At 52.4% G+C, this 19,012-nt stretch overlaps 1 protein-coding gene and 1 long non-coding RNA gene across 3 annotated transcripts in view; one reads left to right on the plus strand and one right to left on the minus strand.

Moving 5' to 3' along the window:
* Positions 1-336: 336 nt before the first annotated feature.
* Positions 337-19,012, plus strand: part of TMPRSS13 (transmembrane serine protease 13) — a 28,272-nt gene continuing 9,596 nt past the window's right edge. Inside the window, exons 1-8 of one of the 2 annotated variants that reach the window (XM_017883273.1) lie at positions 422-508; positions 10,604-10,696; positions 10,742-11,003; positions 12,150-12,254; positions 14,913-15,035; positions 15,515-15,644; positions 17,572-17,664; positions 18,600-18,643. In XM_017883273.1, the coding sequence (XP_017738762.1) occupies positions 488-508; positions 10,604-10,696; positions 10,742-11,003; positions 12,150-12,254; positions 14,913-15,035; positions 15,515-15,644; positions 17,572-17,664; positions 18,600-18,643 (871 nt within the window). In that variant the 5' untranslated portion in view covers positions 422-487. Of the gene's footprint in view, positions 509-10,603; positions 11,004-12,149; positions 12,255-14,912; positions 15,036-15,514; positions 15,645-17,571; positions 17,665-18,599; positions 18,644-19,012 lie in introns of both variants that reach the window. The other variant, XM_017883272.1, reaches the window with a different exon arrangement.
* LOC108536481 (uncharacterized) lies at positions 1,994-4,306 on the minus strand. Its single transcript, XR_001887525.1, has 3 exons — positions 4,177-4,306; positions 2,799-2,854; positions 1,994-2,255 (listed from the first exon to the last, which is right to left on the minus strand). It is a non-coding gene; the product is annotated as an uncharacterized LOC108536481 (long non-coding RNA).

Consider the following 19,012-nt stretch of genomic DNA (forward strand, 5'->3'; position numbering starts at 1 on the left):
CTGTCCTGCCATAGGTGGGGCTCTGTCCCTGGCCTGGAATGTACCCTGTGGGGTTAGGGTCATCCCTCAGAAGCCTCAGGAGCATCTGTTTCAGGGGCTCAGGTCAACAGGACCAAGACCGTCCTCTCAAGGCTCTGCCCTTTCTCTCAGGGCCCCTCTGAAGAAGCAGCTCAGAACACTCCACTGCTTCTGTGGGGGCAGTTTCAAGAGTAAAGGCAGATTCAGGTTCCCGGTATTCGGAATTCAGTATTCGCTGAGTAACTGGGATGGCCTCGACGAGGAGGGGCAGAGGAACAGGTCTGGCAAGTTCTGTGTTGTTTATACTGGGGATTACTTCACGTATCCCAACCGGCTTCCCCGCCCCGTTTGGTGGGGGCTGGCCCTTGGCCCTCCAACCCCTTTATCCCACATGCCTGGGAAGCCAGGGGCCAACATGGATCTTGTCCTCGACATCAGCTAAGCCTGGAGGACTCTTCCCTCAGAGACCATGGAGAGGGACAGCGACGGGGTGAGTGTGACCTCAGGCCTTGGACCAGATCCTCCCAGCGCTGAGGAAGCAGGGCTGAGGCTGGAAGACAGGTGGGACGGCCACCTCTGTGTTTCAGGTTCGGGGGAAACTGGCTGTGCCTCTTCTAGTTTGAAGCTACTTAGGATCAAGATCTCTTGGTCTCCTTTTAACATGGTTCTAGAAAGAGCCCCTGGGAGGAGAAGGTGCTGGGATTGGGGTCTGGCTGGTAAGCACCCCAGGGCTGTGTGGCTGAGTCGCGGGTTCCTGCTCTGTGGCCGGGCGTCCATGCTGTTACAGCATCAACTTGACTGGTTGGGAATCCAGGCTAATCTACTTTAATCTCATTTTTGCTGGTTGGAAAATCAAAAGCATTCTAACTGCAATTCAGGGTCACCTTGTCTAAACCCCTCACTACACTCCTAAACCTTCCCAGAAAACTGTGACTTTCTGTGTGCATTTAAGATTTTCAAGGGGATGTTTCAACCTCCCTTAGTCACTTCTTTTAGGGCTTAATAACTTTCACGCTTGGGAATTGCTTCCTCATGTTTAACCACAAGTCCTGCCACCACTCAAGCTCCTTTCTTCTGCTGCTCTTGGGGTGGGAGAGAGCAGCTAGCCTGTCCTCTGTGGGAAAGCCAGTCATACACACATGAAAGCTGCCAAAGATTTTGTTCTTCTGTGCCTCCACTTTCTTTTCTTCCAGGAAATCCCTTTTGTGCTCTCATTTCTCCTTTAGGTCTTGTTTTCTGCCCCTCTCCAAATTCTCTGTACCTTACTGATATGGTGGAAGAATGGGCCAGCACTGGGTTTGGGAAACGTCAGCTCATCCTATATTCTGGCTTATAGTTGTCTTGCGGTCCATTCTGAACCCCCAATGTGCTTCTGCAAACTTTACCATCATTTTTCCCACCATTCTTCCAGCCCCTTCTTGACTCTTCTTTCCCAGGCTGCCTCCCTTGCCCTCTGTTCTGGGCTCCTTGGTTCTTGTCTCTACCTCACCAAAGTCACTTGGCCCTAGGCCTTGGGAGGTTATCAGAGCCTCTTACTGTTGAGCAGTAAGCGGGGTACACAGGGGCATGCAGAAGTTGAACACTTAGTCACAGCCATGCGGCCTCCTCCTTGGCAATTTGCTGGGAGCGTAAACGAGATGGTCCCTAAACCCAAGAGTGAGAAGGGCTGAGCTATCGGGAGGGTGGCCATGCTCCCATTGGAGATGGATAGTCTGTCCCTGAGACAGGGTGATGGGGCGATGTCTTCCCGGGAAGCTCATTTCTTCAGAGTCAGGGACCAATCTGAAGGTTGCTGGAGGGATACAGGACAGAGAATAGACTTCACTGGGGAACTCCTAATTAATCTATGAATTAAGTGTCAAATATTATGACAGGTACCATGTTCATTCTGAAAAAAAGATTGTCCAAACTTATCTTGAAATGGAAGAATGGAATCATTACATCCTTATTTAAGGTTCTTAACTTTACTCCCCTATTTAAGATGGAACCCCCAAGAAAGTGAGCCTATAGTTGGGGCTCGTAATCCCATCTGCAGCAGATTTCTTAACCTTGGTTATATAGGAGTGGGCTGGGAGAAGCTGGCCGCCTGAGCTTGTGCCTTCTCCCTGAGGGCTTTACTGCAGACAGATGCATTGTGATTTCTGTCCCTCAACTCCAAAATGTCGTGAGGAAGATGACGGCCAGTGGGCTCGAGCCTGATGGCACTCCTCTGGCAGCTGCTGGATCTTCAGAGGGACCTTGGAAAAGAAGTGGAGAAGGGTCTCAGTTTCTCATATTCAAAAGAAAGTTGCATGTTGTGGTAGACAGAGAACTGACCACATTCCCCGTCAGCTTTGGGCAAGCCACTTCACCTTTCTGTACCTTAGTTTCTTCATCTGTAAAATGGAATAATAACACTACTCTCAAAAGAAAAATGTTGGACAAATTAAATTTAACAGAGTTTAATTGAGCAAAGAACGATTCTCAAATGGAGCAGTCCCCCGAAGAATAGATTCAGAGAGATTCCCACACAGCTGCGTGGTTGGAGAGGATTTATGGACAGAAAAAGGCAAGTAGCGTTTGGAAAATGGAAGTGAGCTACAGAAACAGCCTTAGTTGAACATGGTTTGAACAGTTGGCTGCCTTTGATTGGGCAAACTTGGTGATTGTTAACAAGAGTAGCTTACAGTCTGTGTACACGTCCAGTTGAGTTATAGTTCATTATGTACGGAGAAACCTTTTGATCCAAACTTAAAATATGTAAGGAGGCAGCTTTAGGCTAAACTTAATTTAATACCTACCTCAAGGAGTCTCAAAATAGTGTCCTTCCCATAGTAAGGCTCATTTAGAACAGCATCTGGCATAGAGAGATAGAGATAGATAGAGACAGAGTCACAGAATATTGAAATTTATCATCACTGCCTAGAATTTAGCGCTGGCTCTTACAGATTTGGACAAACACCTTCTCCCTGTGCCTCAGCTTTCCCACCAAAGAAGAAGGTTGGACAAATTCCCCCCCTGAGGCTCCCTTCTGGCTCCCTGACAGTCTGGAATTACATAGAACGGGATGGCAGGTGCGCCACACCAGATATGTGCATTTGTTCTTGACAGCGCATATTTTGTGCCTTTTCAAAATGGGTCACATTTTTAATTCTCAGAGCAGTGCAATGCTTATTAAAGAAAGACTGAATTAGACCCATTGATGAAGCAACGTTCCTTTGTGGAGTGGATTTTCTTATACTGGGCCTTCTTCAAGTGGAACAGGTTCGAAATTAGCCCAAGGCTACAGGTGCTAGGGACTAGTGAGAACCATCTGGGGGCCCGGCGCTGGTCCAGGATGAGGCATCCTTTCCAGAGGGGGCTGGGCAGTTCCCAAGATGGCTCACCCGCAGGCTCAAGTCACTCTGCCGTCTCCCAGCCCCAGGCACCCCAAGGACCCTGGCACCTGCCCTATGCCACTGCAGGTGTGCAGCCCTCACCTCGTCCTCTATTTCACATTGTCATTGGTGCGGAGCAGACTTCCCTTGGCACAGCCACCTTGCTTTCCCCTGTGTTGTCCCCTGAGACTTGGCAGATGTGAGTGTAAGCGTGTGGGAGTGTGTGTATTGGGCCCTGGGCTGGGGAGCTGGGTGGGAAGGATGACTGTTGTAACAATGGCCACTTAGCTTAAGTGTCTTGTTTTGGCAAAACAGCTTCCTCTTGGTATAGCAACAATGAGGGTGGATGTGCCTGGACAAGTGGGCAGGGCACTGGTGGCGCAGGCACGAGGGAAGCCACCACAGGGAACGCCGGCTTTAGCAGTCAAGCGGAGGCCTTGACAGCACCAGATGGGGGCTGGTTTCCCTAGGAGGGAAGCAATACCCAAAACTTTAGCGGGGCCGCCGTTATGTACCAGCCCTGAGTGACTTGCCGCCAGTCCCCTAGGACTGGCAGCAAGAGAAGGCACAGACATAGGGAAACAATGAGGCAGCAAGTTCCTGGGCAATCAAATATTATTTGTTTGGCAATAGTGGGCACTCCATGTTCTTTACAGCATTTGATGAATGAATGAATGAATGAATGAATGAATGAATGAAAGAATGAACAGGGAGGCGTCTTGATTCTGGTCTAACACGGATTTCCCAGGCTTTTTCATGTGCACAGGAGGCGTCGGAAACTGGAAGGAACTTCAGCACTTACCCTGGCCAGTCCCTTTCAAGTTCTTTGTAGCAGCTGCCTCTTTTGTTCAAATGAATGTTACGTAGACTCCACTGTATGAAACTGAAAGGTTGATCTTCTCTGCTGAGGTGGGGTAAGGGCTCAGAGCCCACCAAAGTCCCCACCAGCTGGTCTCCAAGGCAACTCCATGGAAACTGAAATGCTCTGTGGAACCCTGTTTGAAAACTGCTGATTGTCCAACACCCTTATTTTATAGATGAGGGAGGTGAGGCCCAGAGGGGGATGTGACTGTCCCCAAGGTCACATGCCTGCCTAGGAGCAGAAGTGAGGCTCCCCTGGCCCCACATCCCCAGGGCGAGGCAGGCCCTGCTGGTAGTGGGTGAGGAGATGGTGGGGAAGATGCCTGTGTGCTGAGGGGAACCTATATTTGTGGGGTTTCTCTGGGTTCAGGGAGGGGAGAGTAGGAAAGGGCCTTGGGTACCTGGAGGCACAGTGAAGCCTGGGTCTAGCCGTGAGGAAGGGAAAAAAGTCACCCACTCCAGCATGGCCCTCTCTGGGAAAGGTTCAGGCCTCCCCTGCCACAGACCAAGGGCACCCCAGGTTCCCAACAGGCAAGGAGGGTTTTTAGGCTCTGTTGAAGGGAGCTCCTGATCTTTCTTAGTGTCCCCAGTGCTTCCAGAAGGGTTTAGGGAGGGGAGTTTCTTCTTGCCTAGCCCAGAGTGCTGGGTTGTTGGCCTATGGTCTGCCTGTGCCCACCCTATGGGCACCCTTGATGCCCAGGGTCACTGGGAGAGAGATGCTGCCATGGGGGCCTCTGTCTGGGAAGGGTCCTTTCTCATGGAGGCTGGTAAGGGACAGACAGGGGAAGCGCAGAGTGTTGTGTAACAGCCCAAGGATGAGCGCCAGAAGATCAGGGTTCTAGAACTGGCACCGTCCCCAACTGGCTGTGTGACCGTGAGCAAGTCACACAGCCTTTCTGGGCCTTCATCGCCTCATCAATAGTATAAAGGGCTTGGGTGGGTTTTCTTTTCTTTCCTTTTCTTTGAGATGGGGTCTTGCTATGCTGCCTAGGTTGCTCTTGAGCTTCTGGCCTCAAGCCATTCTCCCATCTCAGCCTCCCAAGTAGCTGGGACTACAGGCCGGCACCACCATGCCTGGCTTAGAGGGTTTTCAGAGTCCTTGCAGTTCTGACAGCCTGTGATATGCCCAACCCTGGGTGATAGCTTTACGAAGGAATGGCCCAGGGCTGATGAGGGAGGCCCAGTTGGCTTAAACTGGACTGAAAGGGGCCCTGATGCACCTGCCCTCAGGCCATGAAGATGCATCATCGCAGCTGCTGCTGCCTGCTGGACATTCTTCAGGACTAGCGGGAGAGTTTTTTTTTTTTTTTTTTTTTTTAAATACTTGAAGTTCTAGGGTACATGTGCACAATGTGCAGGTTTGTTACATATGTATCCATGTGCCATGTTGGTGTGTTGCACCCATTAACTCGTCATTTACATTAGATATATCTCCTAATGCTATCCCTCCCCCCTCCCCCAACCCCACCACAGGCGCTGGTGTGTGATGTTCCCCATCCTATGTCCAAGTGTTCTCATTGTTCAATTGAGGGAGAACTTTTTATGGGATCGTTCGCACTGCAAGCCCAGGCTCTGGGGGACCTGAAGTGCATATTTCTCAAGTTCAGGCTGCTGCTTATGGCTGGAGAACTCTCACTATGCAGAGCCTGGGGCTCGATCCACGGCAGCAGCTCCGTAACCACTGAGATGAAGCAACCATGAGCCCGCATCACTCAGCAAAGACAGAGGCCCCCCTCTCCCTGGCATCACTGGCTGGGCCCCCAGAAGGTCCAGGAGAGGCCAAGGGCTGGACATACTCAGGGGTTGGCTAACTTACTACCATCCCTACCAGGTAACGGCCCAAGGGACAGAGTCTGCAACTGGAAACCAGAGAAACATCCCATTCGCCTCACGGGGGAGCTACCCCTGGGAGCTGTGGTGTCGAGAGCCCTAGGCTGGAAGCAGGGGGCCTTGGATTTTAGTCGGTCCTCTACTATAAGATGGGCCTGAACAACTTTGGGCAAAGCACGCAAACGTTTTGGGCCTCTACCTCTCAGTCTGTAAAGCGGGAGTAAAAATTCTTACAGACTTCTGTCCAGGGACAGGCTTTGGAAAGACTCCCGGAGCCAGGGGCTCCTCCTCTTAGCCCTCCGTAGCTTGCCCTTCACTGCTTTCCTGCGGATTCCTGCCCTGCCTTCCTGCCATGCTGCTTCCTGCCCCAAAATGTCTAGAGGGTCCTGAACAAGCCTTGGGTGAGGACCCTTGGGAGCTACAGAGGCATAGCCAGGTGGTAGCAGTGACAGCCTGGGGTGTGGGCCTGTTCCATGGCATGGTAAGGGCTTATAATTATGTTACTGCCAGGGGTAACCTCAGAGACCACCCCAGGGGTAGGTGTGGAGGAGAGGCACAGCCAGGAAAGAATGGTTGGCAAAGTTAGGCCAGGGACGTGGCTCAGAGTTGACCACACTCCCCTGCTCCGCCCTGTGCACCTGCCCCTGAGCAGGCTGAGAAGCCTTTGGTCTGCAGGCATGTTGTGGAGACACCAGGACACATCAAGGAGTTGGTCATTTTACTTCCATTCCTGAGTCTCCAGCTCACTGCCAAAGGCCAGGATTTGGGAAGCTTGGGCTCTGGTCCTGGTTCTGCCCCTTGTAGGTTGGGACCTTGGATAAGAAGTCTCGGCCGGGCGTGGTGGCTCACGTCTATAATCCCAGCACTTTGGGAGGCCGAGGCAGGCACAAGCTCAAGAGATGGAGACCATCCTGGCCAACATGGTGAAACCCCATCTCAACTAAAAATACAAAAATTTGGGCATGGTGGCGCTTGCCTGTAGTCCCAGGTACTCAGGAGGCTGAGGAAGGAGAATCTTTTGAATCCAGGAGGTGGAGGTTGCAGTGAGCCAAGATGGCGCCACTGCACTCCAGCCTGGTGACAGAGGAGACTCTGTCTCAAAACAAACAAACAAACAAACAAGCAAACAAGTAGTCTCCTCCCCTTCCCATTCCCCAGCTGCTGAAGGCCTCTACTCTGAGGGTGAGGTCAGGCCTCTGGTGGGAGGCTAGAGGCTCAGCAGTTGTTCTCCAAGAATTGGGGCAAAGAAATGAGTTAGTGCTATAACAGGTTAGATATCAGGAAACTTCCAGCAGCATGGGACAGCAGGCTGTGAAGTGCCTAAAGAAGGCTGGTGTGGAATCTCATACTCAGATGATCCCTAAAGATGAGAACTCTTCTTGATGTCTGGGAGGGTTTGGGTTGAGCGTCAGAGTCAGGGGGTGGAGCGGGGGCCTCACTCTGGATGCTGCTCTCATCTGGTCTGGGGGCTGCCCCTTCATCCTGATGCCCCTGTTGGGACTTGTAGTTCTCTTCATGGGCAATTCTCCTTTAGGTCTTGAGGCTCCAGAACTCTCCTCTTGCCCTGGTCTGGGGGTCCAGTGGCTTTCCACCTGCCTCCCAGGCTCTGACAGCAGAGCACTTGCTCTACTCAGACCAGAGCTAGATACCCCCAGACTCAGGGCCTGCAGGGCCTCCATTCCATTTTTGGATGTGTCGCCCTTTCTGCAGTTCTTGGCTTTCCACCCATGCTCCCTCACCACCAGTTCCCTCTCTGGCCTGACTCCCTTCTCCTGTTCTAGCTTTACAGCTTTCCCCAGCTTCCTCCCCCACCTGCCCACCCATTTTCCTCTGGGCCACTTCCTGATGGGGCAGCTGGGGCTGGATGGCAGGGTCCTGTTCAGGTAGAGACAGCCTGAGCTGCCTGGGAATTAGAAGACTGTGCGAGAGTTCCTAAAGACCACCAGGTCGTTCAGGTGGGCTGTTTGGTCTCTCTGAGCCCCGGGTCCTTGTGTACAAACTGGGGGTAGTAATTCCTGCCCAGCTTGCTAACTGAGAGACTTGTGAGGATCAAATCACAGAATGGTGCAAAACTGCACATACAAGCCCTGAAGAGACGAAGGTAGGTCCTGGGGATGTTTGTGACACTGTAGGTCAAGGTCCTCCTTGCTCCTAGCAGGCCTGGCTAGAATCTGAGCTGTCAGTTACGTGGTGTGTGAATCTGGGCATGTTTTTAACCTGCCTGGACCTCTGTTTCAGTATCTATAAAATGATGCTAACCATATCAACTGCAAAGAGCTGTGAAGAGGTGGGAATGGGATCCCGGAAAGTGCTAGTAGGCCGTTATCTTTGTCATGGTTTGACACACATTTATAGACCAGGCTTTTTCATGTGTATCACCCATTTATCCGGGGGAAGGAGGTAAGGTCTGCCCATTTCACACGCATGGAATCAGGCACTGAAGCGTTATGTCGCTTGCCCAGGAAATGCAATTGGGAATGGAGACAATCAGATTCAAACAGATTTTTCATAGCAAGCCAGCATTCTCACAAGCAAACAAACAAAACCCCACTACCGGCTAGGTGTGGTGTGATGCCTCACACATGTGGTCCCAGCACTTTGGGAGGCTGAGGCGGGTGGATCATTTGAGGTCAGGAGTTTGAGACCAGCCTTGCCAACATGGTGAAAGCCCATCTCTACTAAAAATACAAAAACTTGCATGTTGTGTACATGTACCCTAGAACTTAAAGTATAATAATAATTAAAAAAAAATTAACTGGGCACGGCGGTGAGTGCCTATAATCCCAGCTTCTCGGGAGGCTGAGGCAGGAGAATCCCTTAAACCCAGCAGAGGTTGCAGTGAGCCAAGATTATGGCATTGCACTCCAGCCTGGGCAATAGGGCGAGATTCCAATACAAATGTAGCCAGTTGCAGTGGCATACATCTGTAGCCCCAGCTACTGGGGAGGCTGAGGCAGGAAAATAGCTTGAACCCGGGAGGCAGAGGTTGCAGTGAGCCAAGATCGTGCCACTGCACTACAGCCTGGGTGACAGAGCAAGACTCAACAAACAAACAAACAAAACCCCTCCATCACAGCCAGTGCTCATCACGCCCTCACTGTGTGTCGGGCATTTTACAGGTATGGTCTGTGACTTCAGTACCATGAAGCAAGGTGCTTCACTCCAGCTTACAGATAGGAAACTGAGATGTAAAGAGGCGAAGTCACTTGCCTGGGGCACCCAGCCGCCTTAGAGGCAGGCCAAATTCCAACCTGGTCTCTCTAACCCAGAGCACCTGAGGACCCACCTGACCCTGCTGCTCTGGGCCACTAGGCAACCCCTGGTCTTGGCAGGTCACAGGGCCCAACGGTGGGTCACACCAGAAAGTACCACAAGGCCAAGATCCCTGTTGTAATCCTCCGCCCTATCCCCAGGTTTCCTGCCTGGGCCACGGGGCCCCATTCTTAACCAGTCCCACAAAGGCAAAATGAGCACTCTCTGTACACACCGTTCATGAAGACTGTGCTGGGAAGCTCTTCTGACTCAAGAAGGGCAGGAGACTTAGAGACAAATAGGCCTGGGGTAGAACCCTGACTCTGTGATTCTGCAAGCTGAGCTCTGAACCTTGGCTTCCCTATCTGTAAAATGGGCTTCCAAAAGTACTAACCTCCCAGGGATGCGGTGAGGCCATCGTGAGGCCACAGATGTGAAAGTTTATTTTCAACTCTAACGTGCCATGCACGTGAGTGATTAGTATTTTATTGTCCTGGCTTACGGGAATTCCCCCTGAAGTTGGGGAAGACTTAGAGTGTGTACAAAAGAGGAAGGGAGACCAGGCAGGCCAGTGAAGATGCCACAATGCCAGGACCTCTGGCAGGAGCCGAGGCCCAGGCCACCACCAGAAGGAAGGGCAGGGCCTTCTGCAGCTGAGGCTTGTCCATGTTATGGAAAGACCTTAGTCTGGCCTTTGTACAGCATTCTTTTTCTCCCTCAGATGAGCTCACACTGGCGCTCTGCCCCTTCAGTTGGCAGGTCAGGGCTTTTCTTAACTAGTGCTTAACTAGGGATTACAGCTCATAGTAAGAACAATATTTTATAATCTAACACACATACATGAAAGTAAAGGATACAGATGTAGGAGGTGGAAGGGAAGAGGGCAGAAGGGGTCTTTGCTTTCCCCATAGGGGACCACATTCCCTTGATATGAGGTCTCAGAGTGAGTGACCAGCCCAGCAGCCTCTTCCTTTAACCCTTCCTAGACATGCGTAGCCTAAGCGGGTGACCCCCAATCCCCGGGCACATGGCCCATTTCCCTCTACCCTTCTCTGCAGGTCCTAAGTGGCAGGGGAGCCCCTAGGAGAGCTGGGGGACAGCAGACTCTTTGAGCTTTCATTCTGTCCTTGGACACAGTCCTCCTCTCAGATGCTTCCTTGTCTGGGGGGCTTTGCTCAACCCCTAGCTGCTGCCTCAGAGCATTCATATCCTAGTGCAGCAGAGCAGACAGCTGAGGTGAGTTGGCAGAGGAGCAGCCTGAGGGACACTCTTCGATCTGCTTTCAGAATGCATCTCCAGCAAGAACACCTTCGGCTGGGGCATCTCCAGCCCAGGCATCTCCAGCTGGGACACCTCCAGGCCGGGCATCTCCAGCCCAGGCATCTCCAGCTGGGACACCTCCAGGCCGGGCATCTCCAGCCCAGGCATCTCCAGCCCGAGCATCACCAGCCCAAGTATCTCCAGTCAGGGCATCTCCAGCCAGGGCATCTCCAGCCAGGGCGTCTCCGGCTCGGTCCTCACCTTCCAGGTCCTCATCCGGCAGGTCATCATCTGCCAGGTCAGCCTCCGTGACGACCTCCCCAACCAGAGTGTACCTTGTTAGAGCAACACCAGTGGGGGCTGTACCCATCCGATCATCTCCTGCCAGGTCAGCACCAGCTGCCAGGGACACCAGGGAGAGCCCAGGTAAGGGGGACGCTGCAGGGAAGACAAGAGAGATGGGAAGCAGCCCATGGGCAGGGAGGAAATCTCAGAGCCAATGTGCTCTGTTGTCATAGCAGACAATGATGCGGGGAAGGGGAGGCAGCGGGGTGGGCAGTGAGGGACTTGGGGGCAGGGGCAAAAACGAAACATTTTTGTGAAATGTGAAAACGTGAGACGTGGAAAATTAGGCGTGAAGGGGGGTAGGTGATAAGAAGCCAGGACTAACAAAGCAGCGTGTCACCCTGGAGTCTGCACAACCCAGGTCAGAGTACTGGTTTCAGTAACAAGGTCCCCCAGTTAGTCACAGGGTTCTCTCCTTGTGCTGTCCTGTGGGTCTACCTAAGAAGCTGGGGTCTGCAGTGGAACAAGGTCATGATCAGCGGGCCCATCTGTGGGTGGGCGAGGAAAAGGAGAGATTCTGACCAGGTGTTCAAGTCCATCCCCAGCCTTCCAAATTGTGGGTTGCATGGTTCACCTATTAGGGAGTTAGAGAGGTCGAATAGGCCTTGGGGACCGGGTCTGCCCTTAAGGAATCAGTGTTTCTGCCTGCCTCAGTGCTGTCCTCCTCCCATCCTAGAATTCAGACTTTCCCCACCACCACAGTACACCCAGGCCTGGATGATACGTGGCTTTGGAGGATCACTCGAAGTTTGGGGCCCATCCCACAGCCTTGCCCTCTCCAGGGTGGGTGAGGTGCTTTGGTATCAGACCCACTGCATTGGAATCCCAACTCTGCCACTAACTCACCAAGTAACCCCGGGCAAGTGATTTCACTTCCATGAGCCTCAGTTTCCCCATCCATACAATGGGCCTAATAAGACTCTGCTCATGAGGTTGCCGTGAGAATTAAGAGAACACAGGCAGAGTGCCTGGCTGGCCCAGAGAGGAGCACAGTAAAAGACGACTGCTGGCGCCAGGCAGGGTGAGCTCAGTTTCTGCATTTTCAGATGGGACAAAATTCATTCATTCATTCCATTGACCTTGTGCCCCATAAAATCTCATTTCAACTTCTGGGGTGGAGTGATCCTCACGGGGCCCTCCTGGGCCACAGCCTTGCTTCCCCCACCCTCTCCACCTCGTCAGACTCCTCTCCAGCCTCACCTTCCCCTGCTGCTGCCCTGCTCCTAGGTACGAGCCTGCCCAAGTTCACCTGGCGGGAGGGCCAGAAGCGGCTGCCGCTCATCGGGTGCGTGCTCCTCCTCATTGCCCTGGTGGTTTCGCTCATCATCCTCTGTGAGTTGAACGGAGGGTGCAGGGGTGGGTTCTGGGCACTGCCAGGCAGAGTGGGACCAGGGATGGGGACAGGCGGGGGGACAGGTGTGGGGACCACCCACTCACCCGGCTACTGTGTCCGGAGAGGGACACTCCTGCAAATGGCCTTGGACTGTGCTGCCTCCAGGCCCCTGTGGGGCATCCAGGTTAAGAGTGTGGAAGTTAGAGGAACCTGAGCTTGGGTCTCATCTGTGCCACTTACTATGCAGCTTATTTGGGCTGGTTAGTTAACCACTCTGAGCTCAGTTTCTGCATCTTCTGATGGGACAAAATTCATTCACCCATTTCATTACTATGTGCCCCATAAGATCTCATTCCAACCTCACTAGATTATGAGGAGTAAATCAGACAACAGCACAATTCCTGGAACAAAATCTACAAATACTAGCTATTAAAAAAAACACATGAAAACACTGATTGGAAACAGTCTATCAAGGATATTCAGTCAATGGGATGATGTGTTCAGCATTCAGGGGTTCAGGCCCCCTCAATTTCCCCATTCTCTTCAGCAAAGATACCCAGGCATGCCCCAGGGCTCTCTGCTCAGGGGTCCACTATGAGCCCAGCACAGTGGGAAACTTTAGGCAGCGCAAATGTGCATGTACATTATTCTGCCCTGTCCTCAGGGAGATTACAGTCTCCTGGGAGAATAGCTGGAAATTTTGAAGGGCAAATGCATTTGAGTGTGACTATGAGGAGGGGATGACAGCTATGTGGGCTGGATGCAGGGGATAGCTTCTTATGGCTGTGGTGCCAGATGAAGACCTGGAAGGTGGGACAGCAATTATGCCCAGGAGGGCATCCGCGCGAATGAGCAGCCACAGAAAATGTGGGAAGCCAGGTGGCAAGGACAGCATGGGGGAGAGGAAGGGACCTGCCTAACCAGAGTGGAGAAGGAACAGTCAGGGACCTGTAGCCGTCTGCTCGGTTCGGCAAGGCTGGGCCCCATTGTAGAGAGCTTTAAACGCCAGGCCAAAGAGTAAGGATTCTGTGAAAGAGGCAGCACCAGCGGTGAAGGGCGGAGTGGACCAGCGCGTGGAAACGTCTGCCCGCAGGGCTGTTGAAGGGGATTCTGAGGGAGGGGCAGTGTGCTGGCAGAGCAGGCTTTGGTGCCACGCAGGCCCCGGCTCTGCCACCGATCAGCTGTGTGAATTCGACAAGTCCATTAACATTCTGAGCCTCCGTTTCCCCACCTGTCTGACTGGGTGGGGTGATCACTGTCATAATGCACATAAAGGCCTCGGCATGGTGCCTGCTGTGACTTACTGCCCTGCCCTCCCTCCTTTTCCCACCACAGAGCACCTCGCTCCATGAAAGCGGCAGGAATGACCCGTGGAGGGGCGAGATGGCACCCATGGGTGGGCTCACAGAATAGAACTAAAGCTCTCAGCGTGGTTTCACAGCATTTCCTGAAGTCCCCATAAGCTCTGCCAGGGAGGCCTCTAGACCTCCAGGGCTAGGGAGGTGGCTTGACTTCTGCAGGTCACTGAGCAGCTACCTGGTGGGGTCAGGACTAGAGCCCAGGCCTCCCGACTCCCCACCTGGCCCAGCACCCTCTCCACTACACATCCATGTGGGGCTCCACGAGCACTCCAAGGGAGACTGCCCAGGGTTCCCTGGGGGTTGAGTGCCCAGGATGTGGGAGGAAGACCAGGGCACAGAGAGGAGGGGCCAGCCCAAGAGATTAGGAGGGATTTGTGTCGGGACCTGGACGGAGCAGTCACACACCGGCGAACTTTACCCTGGGTGACAGAGAGCACAGTGGGCCCTGGAGGAGAAGCAAGGGGTGGGGCTGAGGAGCTGGTGGAGGAGGAGAGGCGGGGTGAGAAATTAGAACCTGGATCTGTGAGGCAGCCAACGGGAGGTGCCTCCAGGCAGGAGGGCCCACCGCCCCTGGTTTGGAAAGAGATTGCCGTTAGAGAGGGAGGAAATCGTGAAGCAGATTTGCACATATGGCTTGTAAAACTGTTTTGTTTTAGCTCCAACTTGTATATGTGGGAATCAGCCACCTAGAATTGCTGATTGAATGAAAAGACATTTAAAGGCATAAAGACAAGTCATGGGGAAAGAACTGAGCATAGGGGTGTCCCTTGTGCAGGGGAGAGGGAGAAGGAAAAAACCCAGGAGCTTCTGAGACCGGAAGGATGGTCGCCTTTGAGAACAGACAGATGGTGGTTGCGTGTGTGACTGTGAGGACAGAAATTTATCTGCTGTGACCCTGTGGAACACAGAGAAGATGGGATGGCAGAGGGGTTCTGAGAGGGAAGCTCTGGGACACTGGAGGAGGTGGTTTCTCTGGCCACTGCATTTGCCAGTATGTAGGGAGGGGAGTTCCCAAGGTGGTCCCCATCTCCACAGTACTCTCTCTCTCTCTTTCTCTTTCTCTCTGGGTGGCTGGCTGCTCGAATCTGCCTGGTGCTGCCATGCTTGCAGGAGCTTTCTGGAGCATTCCGGAGCATTCCTGAGCAGCCTTTCTCTCCATACAGATGGGGGACGAGAGCCCCAGAGTCCAAGAGGGATTGCAGGTCGGTGTCTCAGAACCCCCAGGGCCTTGGGCTGCTCAGTATCTCATCTCTGTGGAGCTGCTCGTGACCCAGCTGTCTGCTTCTTTTTCTCTAGTCCGGTTCTGGCGGGGCCACACAGGGATCAGGTACAAGGAGCAGAGGGAGAGCTGTCCCAAGCATGCTGTTCGCTGTGACGGGGTGGTGGACTGCAAGCTGAAGAGTGATGAGCTGGGCTGCGGTAAGGGGACTGGGTGTGGGCGAGCGTGTGCATGTGTGTGTGTACATGTGCATGTGTTTGTGTGCCTGTTTGTATATATGTGTGTGTAGGCATACCTGTGTGTGTATATCTGTGTGTGCGTGCATGTGTGTGTATGTGTGTGTTTGTGTGTGTGCATGTATGTATGTGGGCACGTGTGCATGTATGTAATCCAGACCCAATGATTCCCTGTCCATTGCCTCCCATTTGAGCTGATACACAGTTTGCACCAGCCTGTAGCACTCTGGTGACTTTGCCTTGGCTCTGTCCATGCTAGGCATCCTGGGCTTCTGAGTACTGGTTGACCCGCCCATGACCCAGGCCACGTTCCTGGACTTTTCCCAGGCCTCAGCAAGGAGTGCTGTCAGGACAGGCGCTTCTCAGAGCCTCACTCGGCTCATCCAAGAGCTTGATGCTTCCTAGGTGCTGAGGACCTGTTCTGCCTTTTTCTTGCCCTGCAGTGAGGTTTGACTGGGACAAGTCTCTGCTTAAAATCTACTCTGGGTCCTCCCATCAGTGGCTTCCCATCTGTAGCAGCAACTGGAATGACTCCTACTCAGAGAAGATCTGCCAGCAGCTGGGCTTCGAGAGGTAACCCCCAACCCGGCCCCAGAGTCCAGGCTTCAGGGATGTCTCAGGCTCTTCATAGGGCCTCTCAAGCATGTTGCAGAAACGTTGTATTAAAAAGACCCTTGGGAACCAGGGCTGATCTCACTAGTTCTGGACACCCTCAAGGTATTCAGAGTCAGAAGCCCTGAGATCCTATGAGTCTGGAGCAAATTGTTTTCCTGAGGCCAACATAATGATGTATAGATCTGTAATAGTATCGGACTCCTAGATGGTTCTTTGCCTCAAAGCACCCTGACATCCGTTATCACATTCACCATCGCGGTGGTGGCCCTACGCCTTGGGTAGGCATTTGGGCAGATCTTTTCTTCTTATATCACGGAACTAGAAGCTCAGGTTGTGCAAAGCCCTTCAATGGACTTCGAGCTACAGCTACCGTGGCTTGAGCCAGACCTCATCAAATGGAGAATGAAATGGGCCAGGTGAGGCCAGGCAGAATCATAAGGATCTTTGGCTCTAAAGATTTTAAACAAATCAGGCAGTGCTAACAGGTAGAGGAAGGAGTAGGTGAGCGATGACTTTCCACTTTGAAGAAGTGCCTGATTTTCAGCCCAGACACACATCTCCATCTCCCTCTTGGACTGAGTTTTCAAGATGGGTAGTTTGGGGTTTGTCAGTGTGTATGAGGTCGTGGGGAGAAGAGTTTAAGATCTCACTGTGGGTTCTCTACAGAAGAAGCACTGAAAACACCTGGGGTGGGGGGTTAGGATTTGGAACTAGTCCTCTACCCCACCTCAGCCTGTCCAGAGCCACAAAAGCGGGATCAGAGTAATCCAGATGGAAGACCATGGGCATCTTTTATCCATGAGTTGTGTGCGTGGCCTTACGCAAGCCTGAACCTCCCTTGGGCATTCAGGTCTTTGAATGCCACTTATTCAAAGAATATTCATTGAGCTTTTATTATTTGCTAGATACTGTGTAGTACCTGGACACAAAGGATTAAGACAGGAGCCCAGGCTTGAAGGACCTCTAGTGTGGCTCAGTGAGACAGGCTTAAACCAATAACCACAGTATGATGTGATGTGTAATGATAAGGATGTGTGTGAAGCACTAAGGGCACACAGTGGAGAGGGTGCCTAACTGCACTGGTGGAAAGAGCAGAGAAGGGAGGAACAGGCCCTCTGGGTAGAGGAGCAGCATATGCAAAGTGTCATGCCAGGGTGACATGCAGGGGTGTACCACGTTCTAGAAATATATATAAATTCCACACAGAGAGTAGAACACATTAGAATCACCTGCCATGCTTGTGAAAATGCATCTTGGAATCAGAATCTCTGGGATTAGGACTTAAAACCTGCTCAGCAAACATCCCAAGGTGATTCTTAGGCACACTGTGTTCTGAGATCCAGTAGGCTTGCCCCGAGGTTGTCACGCTTTAATGTACAGTTCAGTAACCTGGGATTCTTTAAAATGCAGACTCTGATTCAATAGGTCTGGGGGGTGCTGCTGCTGCTTATTAATAGATCACAGTTTGGATAGAAAAGGGCTAGATTGGGGTTTGTCAAACTTGAGTGCGTATCAGCATAACTAGAGAACTTGTTAAAATGATGATCACTGGGCCCACACCCAGTTTCTGATTCAGAAGCATTGCAAATATTAATAACTTCCCAGACAATGGTAATGCTACCAGTCTACACTCTGAGAAACACTGAGTAGTGCATAGGGCTGGGGGTCTTGGAGGGGAGTTGGGGAGATAGGGGCAGTGGTGGAATATGTGGGGGGGGGCTGCACTTTATCGGGCCTTGACTGCTGCTTGGAGGAGTTGGCCACCATTCAGACCATCACAGTCTGGCCTCTGTCAGCAGGGCTGGTGGGGCTGTAAGCCTAGTGGAGGACTTGGGATGACCCTGTCTCCAGGAGGCTCATTCTTCTCCCCTCTACTCCCTTGTAGTGCTTACCGGACAACCGAGGTTGCCCACAGGGATTTTGCCAACAGCTTCTCAATCTCAAGATACAACTTCACCATCCAGGAAAGCCTCCACAGGTATGGTGGGGCAGGCAGGCTGCCTGTTTGTGAGCAGGGGAAGGAGCGAGTGGGAGGGGGTCTTTGAGTCAGGGAGCCCCCTTCCCTGGCTTTTCTAGGATCCAGCCTCCAGGAGTCCACCATGAGTGTTCGGGGCATCTCGGAAACAGTCCTTATTCACCAAACTGCCTCCTGACTTAAAAATTATTGTTTGAGGCTCAGTGCTGAGAGCAATTGGAGATCAGGGGTGCCCCTGAGAGTTTACCTGGTTGTCAGCGGCAATTCACGAGCCTCGGGACCTCCAGTCAACCAGGTGTTTGGACTGAGAGCTGCTGCAGGGAGTGGAACTGGATTGGGGCGGGAGAAGCATCACTGGGGTTGGGGACAGGGTAGAGAAGTAGGGGGCTGCCAGGTGCAGGTGTCAGGGACAGGGAGGGCCATGTGGGAAGCATCGGAGGTTTGGGGGCTCTGCCAGCTGGCATTGTTTGCTCTGCAGAGGGCAGAGAAGAAGCCAGGCTCCAAGAGAAGTAATGGTGAAGGAAGGGACGTGAATTTGCTGCATCTGGATGCCTGCTCTGTGCTGCGTGGTTTCTGCATCTGCGTTGAGGAAGTGTGTCAGAGGAGCACCAGGCCATCTGTTTAGCCGTGAAAAGATGCTGGGACAACGAAGTCCTAAGTTCAAAGAACATGGATCTGGGCCAATGTCTGCAATCTGCCACAAGAAAACTAGTTGAGGGGATGAGAGTGATGATTTGCACTAAACCACTGCCATTCTGGACAAAGCACTGGAAGGGAGAGTGTCACACATGAAGGAGAAGCTCAGAATCTCCTGCTTCCTGTGCAAAGGGTAGCTTCCTTGGAAACAGGATAGGAACTGAGCAGGAATCAATCAGGAAGCCTTCCTGGAGGAGGTAGCTAATATACCATTTACCCACTTTCTGTGTCTCCTCCTGCAGGTCTGAATGCCCTTCCCAGCGGTATATCTCTCTCCAGTGTTCCCGTAAGATATTCTTCTTCTTGGATTGTGGTCAATGTCGTGTGGGAGTAAAGGGCAGAGGGGCAGAACTCCTCCAAGGGAGGTGTTTGGCACTGGAGTTCAAGTAAGGAACAGTGTCTTAGTCAGCAGGCCTGCTTCAGGGCTGGAGTCCCTGTAAGGCACCGGTACACCCAGGATAACATTTCCCCTTCTCCTGACTCTGGCAGGGGCTCAGCCCAGCAACCTCTTATTCCAGGGAAGCTGTCTGAGTCTCCCGTGCATCAGGGGAAGTGTATTCTTCCTATGTTTAGAAACAATAGAGACCCCCATTATAATGCTTGTCAATTCAGGGTGACGTTAGAACTGGTCTGCGTTCCTGTGCTCCTAATGGCA

Source organism: Rhinopithecus bieti, unplaced genomic scaffold, assembly GCF_001698545.2.
Source record: "Rhinopithecus bieti isolate Rb0 unplaced genomic scaffold, ASM169854v2 scaffold_11964, whole genome shotgun sequence".
In the NCBI taxonomy this organism is placed as follows: domain Eukaryota; kingdom Metazoa; phylum Chordata; class Mammalia; order Primates; family Cercopithecidae; genus Rhinopithecus; species Rhinopithecus bieti.